Raw genomic sequence first — 26,619 nt, 5'->3', positions numbered from 1 at the left:
AGAGTAAAGATGGAGAGAAATCCTCTGCGGTTGAGGAGGAGAAATCTTCTACCCAAGATGAGGACACGTCCTCTCCTGAAGATGATGGGACACCTTCCTCAGAGGATGACAGCAACACCACTGATGACGACTTCCAGCCAGTGCCTGATTCCTCTTCCTCAGGGGACGAGGACAGTACAGACACAGCGATGGAGGCCGATCAGCTGATGGCAGAGACAGAGGGGCAGGCGGGTGAGTGGATGTCTCGTCATGGGAAAATAATGTGGTTTCCCACTGCTGAAGAGACCCTGCACCACAATCCAGTATCCACTGGTTTCACCCCTGGGCCCACCCTGTATGCAGTTGCCCATATCAGCAACCTGAGGTCTGCCTTTGACCATTTTATTACAGAGGAGATCATTCAGCTGCTGTGCACCAACACAAACCTGCATGGGAGGTGAAGGTGTGAGGATTGGAAGAATGTGGATGAAGTGGAGATGAGAGTCTACATTGGGATTCTGATTCTGGCTGGCGTCTACCGCTCAAGACATGAAGCAACACATGGCATGTGGGATGCCAAGACAGGACGGGCCACGTTTTGTGCCACGATGCCCCTCTACAGCTTCACTCAGATCAGCGCTAACATCTGCTTTGATGACAGGCTCTCCCACCTAGGACGCTTCAGGAAAGATAAACTCGCTGCATTTCACATCCTGTGGGAAAAGTGGGTTGCTTGCCACCCCCTCTTATTTAATCCAGGGGTTGATGTGTGTGTGTTGACAAGCAGCTTGTTGCATTCATAGGTCATTGTGGACTTCGACCAGTTGCGTGCACAGACCTTTTGAAAGGCAGGGACAAAAAGCAAAAAAAGGGCACATACAGCAAGTTCTTGCGACTGAAGAGGGCACAGTAGCGCGCGTTTTGGCTCCGAGGAGGGCACTTTAGTGCCTGATTTTGTCACCCAAGAGGGCAGTTTATCATGTTTTAACCAGCCAAGGGGGCAGTTTGTTGTGTTTTGCCAATCAAGAGGGCACTTTAACGCACTTTTTGGCTCCCAAGAGGGCGCTTCAGCGCGCATTTTGGCTCCCAAGATGGTGCTTCAGCACGCATTTTGGCTCCCAAGAGGGCATTTTAGCAAGCATTTTGGCACCCAAGAGGGCACTTTAGTGTGCATTTTCCAACAATTAGGCCACTGCCCACCCCCCCATGCACACCACTGACATCTACAATATATTCCCAACAAGCCTGCACAGTATGGCATTAAAATCTGGTTCACCTGTGATGTGGCAACCTCCTATGCCTGGAGCATGGAGATTTACATGGGAAAACCACCCAGTTAATTCTGGAATTGATTAAAATTTTGGATTTCATGATCAGGACTGATGTCAAATTTGAAAAAAGGAGCAAATATTTTCAGTATATAGTGTTTGTATAGAGCATTTTGTAAGCAAACAGGAGGTGGACACTTTTGGCCATGCATAAGCTAAGAGGGAGTTTTTATGTTTTTCTGCCACTGCACAAAAAACTAATGAAGCATAAAAATCATTGATATTGCTTATTATTGACAACCATTTAGCTGCAATGATGGTTAAAGAATAATTCAGGTAGCATGTATTATTTTGTAAAAACATGGTGATTTAATGCTATTCTCCCTTATAAATCATCAGAATTATGTTATCTTATAGGCATTTAAAGGGTTGAATTTCAGAATTTATATGAAATTTTAGTTTTCATGACCAGGACTGATGCAAATTTAAAAAACTGGGGAAAAAAAGTGGAATTATTTTTATATATGTATTAGTTTTATAGCATTTTAGAAATGTAAACAGGAGGTGGACACTTTTGGCCACGAACAAGCTGAGAGGGAGTTTTTATGTTTTTCTGTCACTGCACAAAAAACTAATGAAGCATAAAAATCATTGATACTGCTTATTATTGACACACATTAAGCTGCAATGATGGTTAAAGAATAATACAGGTAGCATGTATTATTTTGCAAAAACATGGTGATTTAATGCTATTCTCCCTTATAAATCATCAGCATTATGTTATCTTATAGGCATTTAAAGGGTTAAAATTCAGAATTTGAATGAAATTTTAGTTTTCATGACCAGGACTGATGCAAATTTAAAAAACTGAAGAAAAAAAAGTGGAATTTTTTTTATATATGTATTAGTTTTATAGCATTTTAGAAATGTAAACATGAAGTGGACACTTTTGGCCACGAACAAGCTGAGAGGGAGTTTTTATGTTTTTCTGTCACTGCACAAAAAACTAATGAAGCATAAAAATCATTGATACTGCTTATTATTGACACACATTAAGCTGCAATGATGGTTAAAGAATAATTAAGGTAGCATGTATCATTTTGTAAAAACATGCTGATTTAATGCTATTCTCCCTTATAAATCATCAGCATTATGTTATCTAATAGGCATTTAAAGGGTTAAAATTCTGAATTTGAATGAAATTTTAGTTTTCATGACCAGGACTGATGCAAATTTAAAAAATTGGTAAAAAAAAAATGGAATTTTTTCAATATATATATTAGTTTTATAGCATTTTGAAAATGTAAACAAGAGGTGGACACTTTTGGCCACGAACAAGCTGAGAGGGAGTTTTTTCTACTTTGCCTTCCCTGCACAAAAATAACAATGCATAATAATCAATGTTGGTGTTAATCAGTTACATATCTCAGACTGTGTTATTGATAATACAAGATAAACCGGTAGCACTGAGAAGATAGGCAGTGATCATTTTTGTGGTAGTTTTCCAACAAGCGCATTGTGCAAACAAATTGGCATTTGAGGGGTTAAAAAAATAAAAATGAATTAATTTTTGGTACTTATGACAAGAACTGATATTAATTAAACATTTTATGCAGTAAAAGCATCAAAAAACATACAAAATCCCAAAAATTACAGACTCAATCTGTTGGTGGCCATTTTTGGCCACGAACAAGCTGAGAGGGTAGTAAAAACGAACAAGGCCAGAGGGTTAAGATAAAACATAAAAACATTAGACCTCGGCATAATCTCATGGGGGTACCTCATTTTGATCATGTTTTACATTGTAAAGTAAATATTAAGCGGCTGTTTGACTGTACAGTTGTTTTATCCCCAACATAATGCTGTTTTCACACACATGTCTTCTCATCTATATCATGTTCTGTTAAATAATTAAGCCTATTTAAACTAACACAGACTTATACTCAGCCAACAGAAAGAAAGCAGATGCCCGTATAACGGGTGGTGGCCCAGCACCGCCACCTCTAACGGAGGCAGAGGAGCTGAAAATGATAAAGATGGGTAGTAGCCGTTTCAGGGCGAGGCACACTTTTCTGACCGCTCTGCATACAGTTGCCTCGCTCAAGTGCTCTGCATCTCCGACGTTGAGATGTGCTGAGATGTGAGAGCATGACTTCGGTTGGTAATGTTGGAAATGTAAGGACGGATCAGGTTGTGTATGTAAATGATGGACTGTGACGTGAAGCGGTACCGCTCAAAAAGATAATTGTCTGGAAATGCAAGAACATCTATGCGCGGTCTGATAATCATCTCCCGACGAATATTTAATTCTCTGCGCAGTAATGCTGCACCTTCATCCACGGGATCATTATCACAAGGACATGCCATGGTAGTGAAAATAGTCGCCACCTAATATAACTTTTAATGTAGGCCTACTGACTGATTTTTGCAATGATCAATGAGAACTATGCCAAAACTCGCCTGCTGACTGAATGAATGAGGAAATCAAATACCGTGTTTGGCTGAAAGAGGGCGGAGACAGAGAGAAACTCGAGGTTTGTTTAGAAAAACCTGGTCCCGACCAGGTTAGGTTCATAGAGTATGTTACCATGGTAACTGACCGAGAGCTTAAGTTACCTCTCTCTGTGAAACAGGCTAGAGTTACCCCTCTTTCTCTGGTTTGAGTTACCTCCCTTTGTGAAACGGAAAACTCAGAGTTTCCCTCATTTCAGGGTTAACAGACTCAGAGTTTTCACTAAACATGCTTTGTGAAACGGACCCCTGGTCTGTTAAGAGATTCAAACAAATAAACACCCTGGCTATTTTTATACCTCTCTACTGTGCTCAGCTGCAGACACAGTAGAGAGGTGACGAGACACGACTCATCATGACTGACAGGCATCAAGGTGATTGGACAAATTATCATTTCCTCCTCCTATACCAGCCAGTCAGCGTTACCTTACCAACCCACCCCCCAGTTATTTCATTAAAAAAAAACAGGAGTCTGTGGCAATTCTGGACAGCTGTTATTTATTTTTTTTTCTTCATTCACCGGCCCCTGACAGCATCTGGTAATGCACCCAATACTACCCCCCTTTCTCTGCCTGTGCGGGCCTTTTTAAAGTCTATTCGCCTGCACCTACCTACTTCTTCTAATTGGTCTCTTTGGTGGATTGAGGGTCCATCTATCCAATTGGAGAAAGAGGGGTGACTTATCGGATTGTCTTCATGCTCATATGGAAATGTACACATTAAGTCAGCTCGGAACCTCTGCCATGAGAGATAAATTCAGTTTTAGTGCTCCCTAGGGGGCCTCATGCCTTAGCTAAACTTAAATGCACACACAGCTAATTAATGGCTCTGGGGGCACCTGGACATGTGAACACCACACCGGCCACACTTCTTACCTCACCATAAGGAAAAACAAACTGTTACAGTTGAATCTTATCTCGGAATGTGTAACTGTGCAGACACCTCATTTCTTCAGAGCTAACTAACTGGAGGCGAGTTGCAGGCTTTTAAAGAGAGCAGTAACTAACATGACTGCCAAAATAGCTCAAAGCGAACAAGATTAAACAGTAAAATCAAACAGACATCGAAAGTACAAACAGGTAAGCATGAGAGAATCTAATGAGATTCTGTCTGAAGTTTAAAAAATAGTGAGAACTGAACACACAGAGACTACTAAAAAATCTTCCCCCCTGGTCTCCTGCACAGACATGTCTCGCACTCAAATGCAACATAGGCTTATTTTAGGCAGAGAGGGATGTCATGGGTTGGCCACTATTACAAGACATCACTGCGGCTTGGAGCCAGGACAGGCCTGCTTTGGTCCAGGCGTGGCACAGTTAGACTCTGTGTGGTCACTGGAAAAGCTCCAGTACAGCAGACAGGCACAAAGGGCATATCTTTTAAACCTTGTATGTTTTTCAATATCACTTGTTTAAGACCAGTTTAAGAAGCCTAATTTGTGTGATAGTGGCAAGTAGCAATTCTGGTGTAATATTCTTTCTTCTTAAGTTATATTCTGTTGTCTGTTGAGATAGATACGTCAAGATATGATAAAGGGGAAGTCCACTCATTTTACCCATAAAGGCCCATTTAGATTTGAGTTCTGCCCTACCTTTGAAAACAGTTGTGCAATGTATTCTGTGGCTCTGGAGGAGCTTATTCATCTCCGAGTAAATATACATGCTTAACACACAGGAAGGGTCTAAAGAAATTATGCTTTTAACTGCATTATGAGGAACACTGGGTCTTGTGCAGTGGTCACACTTTTCTTCTAGAAGGAAAAGACTGAAACTTAGTTGTGGGCCACAGGCCAAAAAAAAGACTTGTACTTTATTGTTGAGATACAAAGTTATACTAGGATCCCAAGTCCAAGTATGTATTTGTGTCTCTAGAAACATCCCAATATCCCAAATAAACTTTTATGGCTGACCGACCTTCTCTGGTGTTTCTGGAGCTTGACCCTCAATATAGACTAAACATTTGGGTATCAAGGCGTGCGTTGCTTCAATTTTGATTTTTTTTTTTTTAACCTGCTTGTTATGTCAATTGTATTGGAGTACAATATACCATTACCTTACATACCATTTGGGGAACCTTTTAAGTACCTGTTACCTACTGAACAGTCAACCAAAACATGTAAAGCCAAAGCTATGTCAAACGGCTGAAGCAACCACTAACAGGGAAATGGTTTTATGTTTACCGTTTCAAGTCAGAGACATTGCACATTAATAATATCTCTGTGAATGTGCCAGTTTTGCAATCTGACTCATTTTCAACTGCAGTCCCATGGCTGGTATAAAAACAGTTACAATAGACACTTTAATAGATACACACATACACATTAATAGATGCACAGATACATTAAAATGGAACAGCAATTGCATGCATCTAGGAAAGAAATATGTTAAGGACAACAATAAATAAATCAAAGCATGGTCACATACTTGATTGTCAGTGCTGTGTTAAGATGAAGCTGAAGTTTATTTGTCTGAAGAAATACTTTATCCAAGACATGTTTGGAAGTGTCACATAAATTTAATGTCAGTCACAGTGTTCACAGGACTGTGACAAAGTGGGTGAGACCACACCATTTGTCCCTTTACATTTCATTTCTATTTGAGTTAGTATGCTTGTGTAGTTTGTTAACCAGTATTCCATCTTTGTTCAATATTATGCAGACACATCCTATCCCGGGTTTGGTTTGAGTTTGCAGTATATATTTAAGTACAGATCATTTACATCAACATGTCCGGATAAATCAAACACAGACAAGTAATGTTAAGTTAAATACATTTATTGGTTTAATTCAGTTGTGCAATTAAGTAACTTTTACAGATGCATTGTTTTGTTGCTTTTGTTTCATACTCACCATGTGGTCCAGTGGCAAAAGGAGGAAAAGCTCATTACTTCCTGCTTTTATAACCTGGATGACATCATCAGTGAGGTCATCGGGCAGTACCATCTATGGGGGGATGTAGATTGTGTGGGAGTGTGAAATGTGTATAGTTTGATATTATGCAATATATTTGAGCACAGATGTGTGTGTGTGATAAAAGCTTATGTGAATTCCCATTGTGTGATGAAATGAAGATTAATAATATGGATGCTTACCGGTTTTTAGAAGAAAAAGGAGGCTTCCCTGCTGCTTGGGTGAGTCCAGGTGGATTCCTGTCTTTGGCTCCCAGCATGCAGGGGAAGGCAGACGAGTGTGTGGTGTCAAAGAGAGAGGACACCAGGTGTGCAGGAGAGTGCACAGTGTGTCTCATTGTAACATTGAGTTGAGGTTTTTTTTCAGTTAAGCTGAGTTAACTGTTATTTCTTTGATACTTTTTGTAAATATCTTTTTTTTGTTTGGTTCACTGTGCATTTTGGTGGTACTCTTTGTAAAAATTAAACCTCTATTTTGATACTTGAACCCTGCTTTGCGAGTCTGCCTCCTACACTCCATTCACTCAGGCCAGCCCTACCACAAGGACACAAGTGTTTTCCCTCTGAGGCTCAGCTAACAGCAACGTTAGCCCTTTACTCTTGACTGATGGTGGCTTCACAGCCTGTTAACTACATTTCAGACCACATGTCCACATAGTGGATGATAACTTGTGTTTGTTTCTGTGTGTGTGTGTAGTGAATCTTCACGGATGCACTTACTGACAGATAATTGGTGGTTAAGTGCAGATATAAAGAGGCTGCTAACGAGTTTCTATTCACACGAAGAGAGTTTGAGTGTGTGTGTGTGCGTGTGTGCGTGCGTGTGTGAGTGAAAATGTCCTTCACTGGGTACTATTATCACACACACAGCAGATGTTCATTGAAATGAATTATGGAGCTGATTTTCATTTGAATGCTGAGTGGAAGTTGTTATGGCGTTGCTATAGAGAGGCATCTTCAATGATACTGTGTGTGCATGAGTGTGTGTGTGTGTGAGTGTGTGTATGTGAGAGAAAGAGATAATGAAAGAGAAGGGGTAGAGTGCACAGCACATTCTAGTTTTAGAACTGTGTTTATCAATTCGAATTTTTGTATCATTTGAGTGAATGATCAGAGAATGATACTAGTTGTAAATGGTAATCTAGGTAAGAGTGTGTATATCTAGACGAGGCAGATTCAGACCTGCTATGTCGGCTTGAGGTCAGCTGGTTGCTGATGTGTCTCATTACCATATGAATGGCTGTCCTCAGCTGTTTACAGCAGTAAGTAGAATTGTATTAATGTAGCATCCTTCCTGTTTCCGTTAGCATAACAAAGAGCTGCCTGGAAAGACAAGTGCTGTTGTCAACACATCTCTCCAGATGACCAGACTATCAGTGTGAAACTCACAGCACAGAAAAAACAAGCAAACATCCAAACAATCAGTGGACACCTTAGGAATTCCCCAAACACAACAAAGGCTGCTGGGTTATCATTCACAGAGCAGTTGTCATCCATAGTAATGAGGTAGACTGTTGAAGATGAAGAAACACACAGCTTTCCTCTTTGAGAAAACTTTTTGATGTCATACAAAGTCAAACTGTTGTATCCCATGGCAACAGAGGAGATGTTTCACTTATGAAAAACATTGGAGAGAATCTATATCATGAAAACAGATTATCACCTGGTGTGTGTGACTAAATGATAGACAGGTGACCAGTAAACATTCTTCACTCTTCAGAATTTTCTGAATTGGCTCCACAGAGCAAAGTGCTATCAGCTATCACCCCCAAAATAACTGCAATGTTTGGGGCCATGGGGATCATGGGCTTGTCACCAATATCCCTGTAGTCTGTTTTTTACTGTGCCTCGTTAGTGATTCAAACAGATCTGGTGTTGATCAGGACACGATCTTCCTTCCTATAGGTAAATAGCTAGGTTAGGAGAGGACAGGACGGGTTGGGATTGGATGAACTTTGGGATGTGATCACACCAGTCGCGATGTTCACATTCTGACTAGTGACTATTCAGTTGTCATTACTATATTATTACATGAGACAGCATCTATCTTCAATCTCGGGCTCAACTATACATCTGTAAAGTTTCATGACTGTATTTTTTGATGTTGTGATGCTATGGCATAGATAGACACACGCACACACAGACACACACACAGACTTCCACAGTCTTTGTGCCTGCCATAGACTGAGAGACAGGAAGTGACAATCTTTTTTTTTTTTTGTTTATTTGTTTGTTTGTTTGTTGTTTTCTTATTTTTGTTATTACAGTCCTGATGTGACTATGACTGAGTCAAATCATAAGTTATACATATTATACATACAGTATAACTCATTTATTGTAAATATTGTTCTCCTTTATTGTTATTATTATTTTGAATTCTAAATGCTTGCTTTGGCAATATGTACGGTGTTACCTCATGCCAATAAAGCTCTTTGAATTGAATTGAATTGAATTGATAGACATTTAGACATGTAAACACTGATAAAGTACTCAAAACCACTTCTGTGTTTGTTTCTGCTACAAAGGAGGCCCCATGACCACATTTTATCTACATCAGCTTGGCGGAGCATCTGAAAGCTTCTCGCCCAACTCCTTTTTGTCTGAAGCAATGCATCTGACAACTTATGCAACATTTCTGAAACCAACTTTATGCAGGGTTTGTCATAAGTGTGATGACAAACAGTGGCGCCGCCAGCCGGAATCCTGTCCGCACTGTTTTTGAAAGTGAAAAAAAAAAAAAAAAAATCAATGCAATTTGTATTCTGTGTAATTTCTCTCTCCCTCTGCTTAGCGGGAAAGCGGAGACTTGGGATCACTTTTTCATAGCATATATCCCTCTCTGCACAGAGATGCATTTCTTTATAGGAACAGCCAGTGTTGTGACTGAACGCGTTTCATGAACGATCGTTCATGAACGCGTTCATATTTTGGGCGAACGTGAACTGAACGTACTGTATTCTACCTGATGAACGTTATTGTGAACGCATTCATTCTGGCGTTTGTGAACGGCGCGTTCTCACAGTTTAACTTCGTTCAAAAGAGTGCCAGATTTCCATCGAGCCTTCCAGGCGAAAACCGGCACCGTGAACATGGCCTTAATATGTAGCGAAAAAAACACCCCGTCTGGCTTTTGTATATAAAAAGGACGCTGGACGAGAGGTTTGTGCAATTCGCTTTACTTTCGATCAAAGCCAAACTATTTCAGACAGAAACAGCTGCATACCAAACATGCAATGAGGCATTACCAAACGAACACAGATTAATTCGTCCCGAACGGACATAACACTGGCAACACCAGCCACCACAGAGTCGCACCGCCGCATGCGTCATCAATGTGCTAAGCATGGAGGCAAAAACAAATGAAGGCTTCACATCTGTTTTTTTATTTTGATATATCTAAAAAGTTTTGGAGTGATGTTGTCGAATTTCATTTTTTTGACGCTACTAACTCTGTCCATTCTCTTACCCTTAAACATGTTATTTGCTATGTTAACCCAGAAGATAATGCTCTTGAACACATGATGAACTTTGTTATCTTGTGCAAAATGTTTTATTCACAAACAAAAATTTGCAAAATCACTACCTAAATGTGCTCCTTTTCTGCTGGAATTGAGCTCTTTGCTTAAATCTCTGATTTTGTTGAATAACAAAAAAAAGTAATACCTTACTGAGTCTTTATGAAAAGTTTTTCCCTGAAGCCACTGTCTGAACTATCTATTTATTTATTATTTTATTTTTCCTTTCTTCTTCTTTTTTTAAGTTATTTATTTACTTATTTGTGTATTATTTTATTTTACATTTTTAATTTGTACTCTATCCTGTACCACAAACCTGAAATGGCACATCGAACTAAAGCACCCGTCGAGCCTTTCAAGGTATGTGCAAGTGAATAAATAATCAAAAGACACGGCAACGGCGAGCCAAAACAGATCCTCTACCACCCAAATCATATTAAAGGCGTACAGTAGCGGCTCCACTGTCTTCATCTCCCAGCCACAGCTGGACAACCTGGTTTTGCGGGAGAATATTGTGGGAGAGCTGCAGTTTCAGTGATAAAACTGATAAAATAATAGCTGTCTGTGGTTATATATGGGCTGTGGCAATAATTTTGAAAAATAATAGCTCGCATCAACATATTGAAAAAAAAGAACTATAAACTAGTTAATTTTTGGAACTGTGAACTTAGTTCAACATTTTGAATTATGAACTATGAACTGAACTAGTTCATTTTAAAGTTTGTGAAATGAACTTTGAACTAGTTCATGTAGAAAGTGAACTTTCCCAACACTGGGAACAGCATAGGCTAGTGAGCACCATACATATGTCTTCCACAAATCCCGACCACGTTTGCAAAGTTTGGATGAAAACAAATGCTGCAGGTCTGCAGTGCACTGTCCAGGGTGCTGAACCGGGGCGGATTGGAAGGTTCGGTGGGCTAGATATTTAAAATTATGCAAATCAGCGGGTGACACCAAACAATGCCTGCCCAAGCAAGTCAGAGCTTTTCTTTCTCTCACACAATGACCTGGAGGACGCAGCCGCATCTGAGAGGACGATCGCGCGTGTGTGCGCAATTGCGCATAGCGTGTGTTGCCCCTTCTCCACTACACAATACAGCTCGGCTCTACTTGACTCAGTTTAGGTGCTTTTCCATCACAACTGAGTTCTTCATAGTTCCTCCTCAGCGGGGGCGACGTCGTAATATCAGGGCGGCTACAGTCGCGTCATATCGTTCTCTTTTTTCTCTCCTCTGGTCAGCTCCAAACTCACTCGTCTGCACCGCGATTACGGACCACAGCGTGGTTTTCCACACAGCAGCAATTTAACTCGTGTCAGAATAACCACAGTCTCACAGATCATGTGGGTGCTGCAATCTGTTATTTTACTGATACTGAAAACATTAGATTTTATTCTTAAAAAAGAATTTTTCCATTTGTTGTATTTGCTGTTTCTGTGCGTACTTTGAAATTGAATTCTGGCGGCGCCACCGATGACAAAATAAGAAGAATTTGAATGTTTTTTTCTCTTAAGCTCTTGTTTGACCTTGTCCTTGTCTTGTCTGCATGTTGACAGAAACGCTGATGCCATAATATGATGGGGCTCTATCTTAAACTTGGCGCAAGGTCAAGTGTCATTGCTAGTTACAGACCAATGCAGTTCCATGTACTCATTTTGTGTAAATAGTAGGACTGGGCAACGATTACAAGTTTTAATAGCGATTAATCGCACAATTTCCCTGATTAATCATGATTAATCGCATTTGTGTATGCAAAATCTAATAATGAATTCAAATGTGTAGCGCACTTTTAACATCAGCATTTTTGTATCCAGCAGCAGTCAAATAAAATATTTAGTGTAAATCTCAAAGCAAATACAAAATTTAAGCTCATTGCCACTCCTAGGGCATTAATGTTATCGCCGTTTGTTGTGAAAAATAATTGAAAAAAAAAAGATGCCCACAAAATCCTAAACCACAATCATAACATTAAAACAGGCAATTTCTGAGGAACAACACAAACATTTTCTTTTATCAGGGAGCAGCATAACCAGTCTATGTTCAGTACCAAATGTCCCTGTGAGGTGAAGTTCAAAAAAGTTCACCGCTGGGATTTCCCGTGCACGTCTTAGCATAATGTCTCTCCTCTGTTTCCATTACAGTAAGATCATGTGAATGCAGCACCCACTTTTCATCAATACAATGCACTATAACCCAGAGGTAATTATGGTCACCGAGTGATGTCCAGTAGTCCCCAATGAGAGCAACAGCGGGTGCACGTTGTAAAGTTGACACTTTTGCAGTCCTCTCCTTTTCATACAACTCGTGCATTCTTCGTGTGATGGTGCGTCTTGAGGGCATCTCATACCTGTCGTCATTTGTCGTGATTCTCAGAATGTTTCTCAGACCGACGTCTTCCACAACACTAATCGGCCTGCAGTCTGTAGCTATCCACTTCACTATGGCATTTGTGAGCTTCTCTTGCCTTTGTTTATCTATACTTCTCTCACACGCTGCATCTAATGTAGTCTGCCGAAGCCTCGCTCCACTGTTTGTTTCGTTGAATGATTTGCTAATATCAGTGTGTTTTGCATTTAGGTGATATTTTAGACTGGAAGTACTCCGGTGATATGAAAATTCAACTTGGCAGTGGTTACAGCTTACTTTGGTTCTGTCGACTCTGCCATCTGGAAGAATTTTAAAATGAAAATGGCCATGTAAAAGTTCCGTACCCTTCTACATGTTTGTTTATCCACCAATTCTTTTCTTTCTGGTTCAGCAGCCGTCAGCAACAGACTTTTAACAAAATAAAAGCCTGTGAGCAACAGACTTTTGCAATAATAAAGGACACAATAAAACCTGCGCTAATGCATGATAAAATAATTGTCGGTGTTAATTAATGTGTTAAGGCTATAATAACGAGTTAACTTGCCCAGCCCTAGTAAATAGCAAGTGTAACTACGCTCACCTATGCGCCCCTGGGCACGTTGGTCTTAAACACAGGTGTGGTCCAGCACACTGATGGCAGATTGCTATCTTGAGGTAGCAGAAAGCACCATAGACCAACAAAAAGTTGGTCCAAAGTCAGAGGCACAGTCTGATTCCTGTTATTTAAAGAGTGCATTATTAAGATGGTAAAGTGCACCTACACAGGCTGATTCACAGCGCAAACACAGTCTGATTTTATGATTAGAGAGCTGGCTTCAATTATTTTAAACATTTTCATGAACACAGTAACATCACATCAGGATTGACCTGATTGGTCAGTCAGTCAGGAGTTTTGAATAATCAATAAGGCTTAACAGCTGTTCCTTGTGGGCAAATGTACATGTTAAGTGTGAGGTACACATATGGTTTCTGATGCTGGAGGATCCCTGGTGGTAATGTCATTAGTATTTTCCTCATCAAGTATGTATTTCACCCCTCTCACCCTACCCCCTTATAATCAGGATAATGCTGTTGATGACCCGTTCTGCTTGATCTGCACACGCTCAGAGGGACACGCATAAACGTTTCAGTGCATTTTTTAATGAGCTGTCAAACAGAGTTGTTGATGGGACACTTGACTGTGAAACAGTGGGGGCAGAGGGTACAGCAGCTGAGGACCACAGTGCCACTGTTTATTATTGTGCAAGGTCCTTGCTCACCTGGTTCTTAAAGGGAATGGGACACAACACTGAAGTTGGTTTGATTTATGCACTGACCAACACAGACCCATGACTCATTCAGAGTCTAATAGTGTGTTTCTTTGTAAATATCATTGACACTCACTGCAAATGGGTGTTTGAATGGAAAGTCTAACACATACTCTCAAAATCTTCTATTGAACACACATCAAGTGAATGAAAGTGAAAATTCCGATTACAAAGTTGTATTTGCTGCACATTTCAGAAACAAACATGATATTAAGTAAAAAGACATGAAAAGTAATTGCTCTTCTGCTGTGATGTCATCCGCGTTTATGAAAGCGAACTCAGGCCACACAGATCTTGCTTGAGTTTCTGACCTGAAATTTCGACTAGAATGGCCATTTCATTGAACTCTTCTGTATCTGAAGTAATTTCTTCAGATTACAGTGGAATGCACCATAAGTAAATGCAGCTGAGCACACTTCAGCTCTGACTGCAACATTCAGCTGCTGGATGATGATTGTTTCAAATCTGATCTCTAGTATCTCTGGTGTTAAGTGTCTTGGACTAATTCCTGGACACATTGTAGTAGTCCGTACTGTTTGTGTATCACTGTGTAGTTGTTGTTGTTGTGGGCCGAGCTGCAGCAGCTCAGGGCTTAAAGGAAATCATTAGCTCTTAATTAGAGCATCGCTGCATTGATAAAGTTACACCTCCACATAATGATGTATTGATGGAGACACACATACACAACTCTCCTCCTCTACTAACTACATTTGCTCTCTTTCTCTCTTTCCATTTCATATGAAAATGTTTCTCTTCTTTCTCCTTCCTCCTTCTGTAGACTTTGTATGTTTGTTTGTTTCTTTATTTCTTTCTTCTGATATGATAATGATTCCATATGGTTGTACATTTCTGGTGTCCACATACTTATGGCCCAGTTCCATACTTTGGGTGTATTTGTATTAAATATTGCTCAGCAATATATAACACCATGAATGTGTGTGTGTGTGTGTGTGTGTGTGTGTGTGTGTGTGTGTGTGTGTGTGTGTGTGTGTGGGTGGGTTGACAGCTGCAGGACGTTCCATATTGTGTGTTTGCTGACAGGAAGAATGTGTGTTGTCTTGGAGAGCTGACAGCTTTGCTATAGCACTTGATGCTACATGAGGCCTTTCAGGCTCCGGCCTCGTCTGTGTTGAGGCTCAAAATGGCCTCTGTCTGCTCTCACAGACACAAGCTGCCACAACATTTTCGAAGGCGACGCTCAGTGATAAGATAACTGAGACATGGCAGCCACCTCACTTTTCTCACAATCATTCCTATCCGATACATTGTAGTGAGCCAGTCTACCATCAGTCACCTTAATATGTTATGTCATGTTATGACAGGTATGTCTGCTAGATCTGACTAGATCGAGAATCCTGGTTCAGTCAAAACGTTTTGCCCCATTTTAACTTTATTACCTTGTTGAGAGTAATGATCAACTGTGGTTTTTAATAAAGTTTGGTTCCATGGATTAAGTAAGTAATCTGCATTTTTAAATAATATTTTGTTGTAAACATAATTAATATACTCTTCAATTATGTTTAAAACCTGTGAAACATTCTATTGTTTTCCACTGCAGAGAACAGTCTCACTTCAGTCACATCAACAATAGTCATCATTTTGAAACAGGAGAGCAAAGAAATCCCAACCTTCCATGTCCTGACCTGATTTATTATTTGCCTATGATAAACCAAAAAACGGACTAAATGGTCATCTACTGTGATCTGTTTGTTCCGTGTTTCATTTGTCAACCTGTTAGCTGAGGTTTAAATGTAGAATTTAAAATCAGTAACAACCCACAGATAAACTACTAAAAATGTCAAATGATCGTGGGAAGGTGACCATGTAGTGATGAATGGAGGCTAATGAGATCAGAGATGTTCAGCTCTTCAGTGATGAGAAAAAGGAGTTTGTAATTGTGTTTATTAATGATTAACTAAGCATGTTGCAGAAACTTGCTAATCTGAAATATAATCCACAAGCACAAGGAAAATAAGTAAAGTGCTGAACAACAATAGTTATAGTACCAACACTGGTACTTATTCAGTGTCTCATTGAGATGCTCTAGCATGTAGTAGGAGGCGGTGGTGTGTTCAGGTGCTTCTCTGTTGTTTATGTGTTGTGTTGTTTTGTGTATCTCTGCAGTGCCTCCTCAGTTCCTGAACTACCCGACCAACACGTACGCCTACGAGTCAACCGACATTGAGCTGGAGTGTGCTGTGACAGGAAGCCCACCGCTGATTGTGCGCTGGATGAAGAATGGAGAGGAAGTCATCCCCAGCGACTACTTCAAGATAGTGGTGAGTCATGCAGAGATTAGGAAATACAGATATTGTTTGTATATACATCCAAATGGCAGAAAATAACTATTATCCCTATGTAGAAAATACCCCTCTGAGCACTTGTGGAGAAATAACCTAATGAATCCATTACATCCAAAATTAACAGTTGGTTTCCATACTATGTTATTATTTTTAATTTTTTGTAACACTCAGCTCTTGTGCTGTTTCATTTATGTTTTTCCTGAAGCTGGATGTCAGACTCAGACATTCGAATGCAACTCACCAAGCCTCACCTAAAAATTCAAAATTACTGCTCTGTGCCTCAAAACTTTACAGCATACTGTTTTGGCATTTTGTCTGATTTGTGTTTCATTTAATCAGTCTTTTCAGACAGAGCTGTCCAACTCCTTTCTGCGGACATAATGCTTTGGTGTGTATTCACAAAATGCCACATGAAATGTGTTTTCAACTGGCATTGCTAACAGTGGTTAACTATGACTAACGAGACTAGAGTGATTTGCTTAACTGGAACACAGTCAGCTCTTATATGTTTCATTCAAGTCTCACTTCTGTACTTGCGCTTGTAAAAAAGTGTAATAATTATTCCATTAACACCTTTTAGTTGTTAAAAATATCAGCCAAATCAAATCTTAAATCATTATTACCTCAGTCAGCATGGTCTCACCATCACAGTCGATGGTAAAAATCAGACAGCACTATAGAATGAATAATACTCTGCATGTTTCACCAAATACCATTTTACTTTTCATGTAGTTGTTGTGTGTGAAATTGCTGCAGTGGACACATACACCATGCAATCGGCCTCACAGAGCACCTGCGCATATGGATTGTATGATCTATGAAAGCCTGTAAATAAAGTCAGTGACAACATTTACAGAATCGTTACACTTCATGTCCTTGTTGTATCTGTACATGTAGGCAGAGTTCACACTAACAAACTTCAATAAATTAAAAATATACACATATCAAGCCTTAATTTTCAAATGATATCTCAGGGTGAGGGATACCATTGACAGCCGTGCATATTTTTTTTTTTTTTTGATTATTTTTTTAACAGAATTTTATTGGTTTTCAACAGAAACAAGAGTTAGACATTTTACCAGCATATCGGTAACACACAGACAAAAAAATTATTTATAAATAAAACAGAATAGTGCCATCCATCCATTCTCAACAGAAATACCTCCCAACTCACCACCTCCCCCTCCTACACGCAGAAGCTTTTCACCATATTGTCCTGTGTACAGACAGTACTGATTAGTGAAGCTGTATAAAACAGTAACATCCACTTTACCCTTCATGATAATACACAATAGTACATGCAGCAAAATAAGTTGAGGTAAAACACTTACATATAGCAGTATTGAAGCAATAAGTTACAAGAGAAAGACACCTATGAGTTTATTTTGGCTGGGTGAGGCCATTGCAGAGAGCACTGGCCTCTCAGCACTAACCTGGTCAATTCACCAGGTAAGTAGTCGAGCAAAGGACACCACATTTCAGTAAAGGACCTCTCATTACCCTTCAAAACTGCACTGATTCTTTCATGAGGGAGGACCCTGAATATCTCCCTGTACCACAATGTGGCAGTAGGTGGCTTATCCTTGATCCAGTTAATCAAAATACATTTTCTGGCCAATAATAGTTTGTCACATAGTTTGAACTGTAAATGGGTTAGAGTCACCAACTTTGAGGGAAGGCCAAGAAGGAAAAGGCATGAGTCTTTCTTAACCCGTACCCAAAAAATGCCACTCAGTTCTTGAGAAATTGTACCCCAAAATCTTTTGATCAGTTTACATTGCCAGAAATAATGGTAGTAGGTTCCAATCTCTCTTTGACACTTGTTACACAGAGGGTACACCTTACGGTCCATCTTATTTAGTATGGAAGGGGTTATATGTAGACGGTGTAGTATTTTATACTGTGTCTCTCTCAGTCTATTACATGTAAAGGCAGATCTAAACACTCTGATGGCTTCCTGCCAATCATCCTCAATATACTCAGTGTCAAGGTCTCTCTCCCATTTCTTTGCGACGCTTGTGATATCGCCTGGGCTGAGAGAGTATAGTAATGCATAAAAGGCGGAAATAAAATGGGAGAGACCTTTTCAGTCAATAAGGAACCTCTCTACATCGTTGTACATGACTGGGTTTGGAGGAGGTACATTTTTCGATCTGACAAAATGACGGATCTGGAGAAAACCATAAAAGTGTTCTTTAGGGATACTGAATTGTGACTGTAGTTGTTGGAAAGTCATTAGTGCATCATCATGGTATAAGTCTCCAATCACATGTGCCCCATTATCATGCCACGAGTCAAACATACTGGGAAGGAGTCCTGGAGGAAAATCCTGGTTCCTTACAAAAGGGATCAGGAATGAGACGCAACCTCCTCTACCCAAATATTTACAGATTTCCTGCCACACTCTGATTGTGTTACATATAATCAGATTTTTCTTGATATCCCCAGGTAACTTCTTTCTATCACCCATGACCAAACTCCATAATGAGGAAGGCAAGGATGACCATGAATCTAGGCAGGGCCTGGAGTCAAGATGAGCATGTAACCACTCCCACAGGAAGCGAGCATGGCACGCCCAATTGTAAAAAATGATGTTTGGCAGGGCCAGGCCTCCCCTGTCAGAGGGCAGCTGTAGTGTTTTGCCATGCCATATGAATCTGGAGAATGCCATTTCTATATCAAGAGCAACCTTCTTGGAGATCCATAAAGGTAGCATTTATAGGGGATATAAGAGTCGGGGGAAGACATTTGTTTCGGAACAGCTTCGGTGATGATATGCTGGCTGTATGTATACTGGCCTAATCCTCCGGTCAGAGAAGACGCAACAACTTCTTCCTTTAGATGACTTTATTATCTTCTATCCAACTGATCAGGACACTGTAGTATTTGTATGTGTGTGTGTGGTTTGTGATGTCTGCAGAGGACAACAACAATAAACAATATTAATAACAATTAACCTACAATACAGTGGCATTAATAGAATAACATTAATTACAATAGACATGAATAAGGTGTCATACTGCAAATCACCAATAGGGGTCAGTGTAAGATCATGAAACAACACTACAGCTTGGCGCAACAAGCCGGTCACGTGACCAAGCTAAACTGAGACAGCCCATGCAGCTACCGGTCTGGTCGATTTGACACGCTAGCATCAATATGATAGCAGCCTCAATGAAGGACAGCTACACCGCTAATAAACAGTCACAGAAGAAAATAAATGTATGGTAATTAACTGAGTTACATGTTGGGCCGTCTATGTGTCATGGGGTTCAGTAAGACATGCTAAATGGTAAGCGAACAAGCAAACCGAGTTTAGTAACCTGGTAATATTAATAGCTCTCATCACATATGAAATATAAACAATATCCACTCATCACGTAACTTACATCATCACCAACGCACACTGTTGCACAAAGGAATAAAGAAGAGCGCTGACGATCGGTGGAAGATAAACTCAACTAAACTGCACAGAAAGTTGTATCGAACACACTGCGCATGCGCAAACAGTCCATCAGTCTCTGCATGAAGCAGCTTGCTGTGACGTGAACTCCTCCTCCCAGCAGAGGATTCACAACAGCCGCCCCCACATTCGTGCAAGAATGTGTAAGTCTCTGTTGTTGTTAAGAGTCCCTGGTGTCCATGTCGTCCTCGGGCATCTTAGGGAGAGGTACCAGCTTGGTAACCGGACGAGTGTAAACTGTCCCCTTGATGTTGACATCCGCTGAACGAACCGTTCCATCATCGCTGGGATGAACTTTGGTGACCTTCCCTATGGGCCAGAGCGCCCTAGGAAGCTGGGAATCTACTACCATAACCACCTGGTCCGCAGCAAGGCCAGCAGTAGGGGTCCTCCACTTCTGGCGGCGCTGCAGGTCAGGAAGGTACTGGCGAGTGAATTGGCTCCAGAACCGGTCTGCCAAGACCTGGCTATGCCTCCAACGGCGGCGGCCTAGAAGGTCACTGGATCCATATGCGGCTTGAGGAAGCGATGCGTCGTGCCGCCCCATCAACAGCAAGTTAGGCGTTACAGGATCGGGGTCAGCCAGGTCAGAAGAGGAGTATCCCAGAGGCTTTGAGTTAAGGATACCCTCTACTTCCACAAGGACAGTCGACAGCACCTCCTCTGATACAACTTGGTCCCGCAGCACGACTTGGAGGGAGGCTTTAACTGACCTTACCTCCCTCTCCCACGCGCCACCGAAATGGGGTGAAAGAGGAGGATTGAACTTGAATGTGATGCTTTGGTCGGCCAACTGTTGCTCCAATGATGAATCGAGACCTTCCAGCGATTCTTTGAGCTCTCGCTCTCCCCCCCGGAAGTTGGTGCCTCGGTCGCATAAGATCTCGTATGGCTTGCCTCTTCTTGAGATAAATCGACGCAAGGCTAGTAAGAACGAGTCTGTGTCCATGTGTGGCAACAGATCAAGGTGGACACATCTTGAGGTAAGACATTTAAATATAATGCCCCACCGTTTCTCATGCCTTCTTCCGATTTTCACTGTATAGGGCCCGAAACAGTCGACCCCGGTGGACCAGAACGGGGGTTTGTTGATCCGGAGACGCGCAGCGGGCAAGTCGGCCATCATTGGTGCCACGGGGGTGCTCCGCCACAAACAGCATTCTGCACAGTGTTTCTGGTGTTTCTTAATTACCTGTTGACCACGTAGGATCCAGTAATTTCTCCGGATCTCTGCAAAGATTCTCTCAGGGCCAGCGTGGTGCAGACGGTTGTCGTAGTATTTCACTAGGAGCTGTGTGATCAGATGATCAGGGCTGATAACAACAGGGTGAAGGCTGTCTTCTAGCAGGCTCTCTGCTTTGCGTAGTCGACCACCAACTCGAATGAGGCCTAATACTTGATCATATTCAGGGCTGAGAGCACTCAAACGGCTGCTTGAACGGACTGGTTTGCCCTGTTTTAGTGCCTTTAATTCTTCTGGGAAACTATCGGATTGTATCCTTCTCAGCAAAGTAGTCTCCATCTCGATACGATCAGCAGCAGACATAACTGGAGCAGCCGCCCCGTGAAGGGACTGATATGTAGCCTGCAGTAGTTCAGTCCATGTATTGTATTTAGCAGGATTGGGCTCATCGCTGCTGGTAGTAGAGATGTGACCACAGAAGGTTTGGGCTCTCAACTCATCAGGTTCTTCTGTTTGCACTGAGGGGTTCAATGGCCAGTGATCTGAGGACTGATACAGAAATAAAGGCCCCTGACTCCAACGGTTTGGCTGGGATAATTCGAGGAGGGTCTTCCCGCGAGTGATGTCATCAGCGGGGTTCAAGTCTGTGTTAATGTATCTCCATGATCCAGGTTTGGTAAGGTCCAGTATTTCACTAACTCTTGTACCGACGAATACTTTATACTGGTTGGACTCCGACTGTATCCAGCTCAGTACGGTGGTTGAGTCAGACCACAGCACCACAGACTGGATGGTCAAAGTCAGTTCGGTCTGTAGCACCTTGGCCAGCTGGGCTCCTGTGAGTGCAGCACATAATTCCAGTCGGGGCATCATCTGTTGTCGTTTGGGTGCGACCCGCGACCTGGCCATAATGAATGACACAGTGATGCGTCCCTCTGGATCCTCCACTCGCAGGTAGGCGACTGATCCGTATACCTTCTCAGAGGCATCACAAAAAATATGAATTTGCTTCGCTGATGAATCGTTGTCTGCGGCTGCTGGAACGTAACACCGGGGTAAAACTATGTTCTGCAACTGAGGGAGCTCACCTTCCCATGCCTGCCACACTGGAAGTATCTCGTCTGTGATAGGCTCGTCCCACTGTCTTTCTGTAGCCCACAAAGCCCGAACCAGGACCTTGGCCCTGGTAGTGAAAGGGATAATGTATCCGAGCGGGTCGTATTGTGAGGCAAGCACCCTATACACGTTCCTCATGGTGGGTTGTTTGGATGATACAGGCTGACATTTATAACCCAGTGTGTCTGTCATGCAATACCAAACCAGGCCGAGAGTAGACTCCCTCGGGTCAGCTCCTTCAGCAGTTAGCCACAGCTCAGATGTCTTTGATCGCGCCTCATTCGGGAGGTGAGAGATTACCTCTGTCCTGTTGGATGCCCACTGTCTGATCTCAAATCCACCTTTAGCTAGGAGGGCTCTCAGGCGGTCAAGAAGATCCTTTGCCTGCTGTGGTGAGTGGAGCGATTTCAGACAGTTATCCACATAGAACGAGGTGATTACTGTATCCAGCAGGTCCTCATTGCCGCTCTGGTGGTCACGAACGTGACGCTGCACAGCGTATATGGCGCATCACGGACTGCAAACTGTGCCAAATGGCAGAACACGCCATTCATAGATGTCAGGTGGTCTGTCTCTGTCCATGTCACGCCAGAGGAAGCGGACAAGTGGGCGGTCCTCAGGAAGGAGTCTGATCTGATGAAACATAGCCCGTATGTCTCCGCTGATAGCGACCATGTGTTCACGAAACCTGAGCAGAACCCCCAGTAGCGACGGCCCGAGAGATGGCCCTGGTAGCAGGTCATCATTCAGAGCACTCTCCTGGTAGCGAAAGGAGCAGTTAAATACCACCCTTGCCTTTCCATTATGATGTACTAAGTGGTGTGGAATGTACCAGGATTCAACAGAGCTATTTGCCTCCTCGCTGGTGATCCGCTCAACATATCCTGCCTCCACTAGCTTGTGTATTTCCTGGTTGTAAACTTTAGCAAGCTCAGGATTGGTCAATAGACGGCGTTCTGTAGAACGGAGGAGGGGCACCACAGCAGCAGGTGATGCACAAGGCAGAGCTACTTTCCTCTTTCGAAGGAGGGGCGTTGCATATCTTAATACACCATCCACTATTACAGTGGTGCTCTTCTCATCCAGCATGGTGAGGGCTGCTTGGTCTTGCTTGGATCGCGTCACCTCCCTTTCGCCTTTATATGGCAAAATGTCAAGCTGCCACAGGCGTTGAACATCCTTGTGTAGGTCGGAGCAAGGTGTATCAACTGACAGGTGAAGGAATGAGCTCTCACCGGGTGGATGTTGGAGAAAGTTAGTGGGTCCTTGTACTGCCCAGCCGAGTCGGGTGCAGACTGCTACTGGTGCTCCTATAGGTCCTGCACGTACTGGGTGGATTGGAGTTATTAAATGAGGGTGGTCTGATCCAATCAGTAGCATTGGCTTCACCTTAGTGAATGTGTGTAGGGGGACTCCTTTCAGGTGGTTGTATTTCCTTACCAGTTTGTCTCCTGGACATGACTGCTCGGCCAGTTGGAGTTCAGTCACAGTGAAAGCTTGGCTGATGGCGTGATAGGCACGTGGCTGTGTGTTAGCGGACACCTCAAATGACACGGCCATTCCCTGGAGCTTCAATACGTCCTGTCTGATAGTCTTCAGTTTAAGTGACTCAACTTCTCCACATAACCCAAGGTGTTTGACCGCAGCAGCCAAGATCACCGTACGCTCAGAGCCGTCATCTAACACCGCATGTGTGTTTAGTGTTCTCTTGCCATGGCGGAGCAGCACTGGTACCACCTTTAACATGACGCGTCCTGAGTGGCTGGCATGATCCAGATACACTGCATTGGTTGGGGTACTGACAGTGAGAATGTTTAGCTGTGGGTCTTGGGCCACGACTTCGTGGAGTATCAGCAAGTGTTGTTTGTTGCATGTGGAGCAGAGTTTCTTTAAGGTGCAACTCTCTGGTGAGTGGCCACGCCCACATCTCCAACATTTTCCTTTGTCTTTAATCCAGGCTGCTTTCTCCTCAATGGTGATTCTTTCAAATTCAGGGCAACCATTTAGGTAATGGTCCTGGGTGGTCATGCAATATGGACAATAAGGCTTAAAGCGCTCCCTCCTTTTACCTGTGGGTTGATCTTTCTTTGAACCCGGCTGGAGGCAGGTCCGTTGTCGCTGTGGAGAGGTCTGCTGATGTTTGACCGTTGTGGAGTCGCTGCTGAAGTAAACAGAGGCTGGTTTTACCCACTGTGATTTACCTGCTTTATTCTCTCTATGTGTGATACGACTGCACTCAGCTGGGTTGGATTCTGCAGCACGTCGGGACACCTGGAGCACCTGAACTTTCATATCCAGCCATTCAGCGAGGTCAGGTAAGGTGTATGTCTGGTCGCTCCCACTGCGGATGATGCCTCTTTTAATACAGAATTCAGCAAAGCTATCCCTGTAGTTACCAGGCAGCTTACCAAGGAGGGTGTCTACGTGGGAGCCGCACCGCAGCTCAGACTGAGCGGGACCGTCCATGCAACTTAACATCCCCACCAGAGTGTTTACAGCTGAGGAGAAATCTTCGAAAGCCTTTACATCGCCAGGTTTCACAGAAGGAGAGTTCAAAATGGTCTTTAATTCTCCCTGGACCAGCTGTCTTGGCTGCCCATATCGTTGCTGCAGAGCATCCATTGCACTGGTGTATGGTGTAGAGTCATGTATGTATCTCTTTGCCATTTGGTAGGCACTAGGCAGTTTGAGGTGATCAAGTAATACTTGGTATTTGTAATCTTCAGTTAAGTGTCTGTGTGGACCAAGTAAGCTATCCAGTCCCCTTTTCAACATGATGAAATCACTCTCCCGTCCAGAACTGAAAAGAGGCAGTTTGGGCTTCGGGATACCATATGAGGCAGCAATAGCCATTTCTGTCATGGTGAGTGTTGCAGGATTATTGTAGGGAGAGATGTATCCTGGTGCTATTAGTGGAGCAGCCCTGGGTGTAAGCTGTGGGTAGTGTGCAGCTGACCGGACTGCAGGCTGGTATAGCTGTGGTTGAGCTACAGGGGGATATCCAGTATGTGGAACTGAATCGGCTGCTCCTAGATCAGTAGGTGTCTGATAAGGAGGGATAGCACGAGAGTTTGGTCTTATCCCTTGTTGGTCGAATGAAGCAGGTTGAAATCCTAGCGGTGGTCCAGGTTGAGGAGTGGCCTGATGCTGGACATATTGAGGATAACTCTGCTGTTGTGCAGTTGTGGGAAAGGGCTGTGGAAGTGCAGGCTGGGATGGCAGAAACGCTGTCAGCGGTGCCTGTTGAGCTGGTTGGTGGCCCGGTTGGACATGCTGACCTGCATGCTGGACGGGCAGAGAAGGTGAATATATTCGCTGGGCAAGTGGGGTGTGGTGAGCCAACTGTACTACAGGCTGCTGTGGAAACTCTGGCGCTGGTCCTGTTAGGGTAGCTAAATGATAAGTAGACTCACTGAGGTCCAGCGGTTGTGCTGCTACCTGGACGGATGGCTGCAGAGCTCTGACAGCCTGAGTTGTTGAGCTGAGCTCTCCATGCTGTATGGGCTGTGCCGTAAGTGGGCAAGGCTCGCTGTCTAAAAGATGACAATATCCTCCATCAGCTGATCTCCGACTCATCCGATTATCCATGAGGGGGGATACTCTGGGCCCTGTCACTCCACTGTGATGAATATGAGGAAGGCTCGAGCTCCGGAGAGGATATGATAAGTTGAATGGATGCTGCTGAGGGTGTGCTTTACCTTTAACACTGTCCATGGCTGACTGTAGCCGTTTCATCTGCCTAGTTATGTCTTTCATGCGGGCTTCCATCCCTTCCAGCCTCAAATCTTCCGTCCCAGTGAGCTCAGTATGGTCTGGGGGCTCTTCCTGGTGTGCTTCTATCACTTGGTGTGTTGTATCTCGTCTATTCGGATAGCCAGGATTATCGATGACGAAGTCATGGAGGTGCCTGGGGAGTTGGTGAGACCGGCTTGGGCGGGACACAACTGGAGGTTGTTCATCTATATGGTTGCCAGAAGTTGCCATGACGCAGTTATACACACTATCCGGCTCGAAGGACCACTTGTTTCGGAACAGCTTCGGTGATGATATGCTGGCTGTATGTATACTGGCCTAATCCTCCGGTCAGAGAAGACGCAACAACTTCTTCCTTTAGATGACTTTATTATCTTCTATCCAACTGATCAGGACACTGTAGTATTTGTATGTGTGTGTGTGGTTTGTGATGTCTGCAGAGGACAACAACAATAAACAATATTAATAACAATTAACCTACAATACAGTGGCATTAATAGAATAACATTAATTACAATAGACATGAATAAGGTGTCATACTGCAAATCACCAATAGGGGTCAGTGTAAGATCATTAAACAACACTACAGCTTGGCGCAACAAGCCGGTCACGTGACCAAGCTAAACTGAGACAGCCCATGCAGCTACCGGTCTGGTCGATTTGACACGCTAGCATCAATATGATAGCAGCCTCAATGAAGGACAGCTACACCGCTAATAAACAGTCACAGAAGAAAATAAATGTATGGTAATTAACTGAGTTACATGTTGGGCCGTCTATGTGTCATGGGGTTCAGTAAGACATGCTAAATGGTAAGCGAACAAGCAAACCGAGTTTAGTAACCTGGTAATATTAATAGCTCTCATCACATATGAAATATAAACAATATCCACTCATCACGTAACTTACATCATCACCGACGCACACTGTTGCACAAAGGAATAA

The 26,619-nt window shown here is 42.7% G+C and overlaps 1 protein-coding gene across 1 annotated transcript in view; it reads left to right on the top strand.

The window, feature by feature from the left end:
• dcc (DCC netrin 1 receptor) overlaps positions 1–26,619 on the top strand; it is a 474,778-nt gene that overhangs the window by 168,781 nt on the left and 279,378 nt on the right. The window contains exon 6 of the mRNA XM_030434685.1: positions 15,981–16,135. Coding sequence (XP_030290545.1) covers positions 15,981–16,135 — 155 coding nt within the window. The remainder of the gene's footprint in view (positions 1–15,980; positions 16,136–26,619) is intronic.

Source organism: Sparus aurata, chromosome 12, assembly GCF_900880675.1.
Source record: "Sparus aurata chromosome 12, fSpaAur1.1, whole genome shotgun sequence".
Lineage (NCBI taxonomy): Eukaryota > Metazoa > Chordata > Actinopteri > Spariformes > Sparidae > Sparus > Sparus aurata.
The sequence above is the reverse complement of the archived record's forward strand: the minus strand, read 5'-3'. Positions and strand labels throughout refer to the sequence as shown.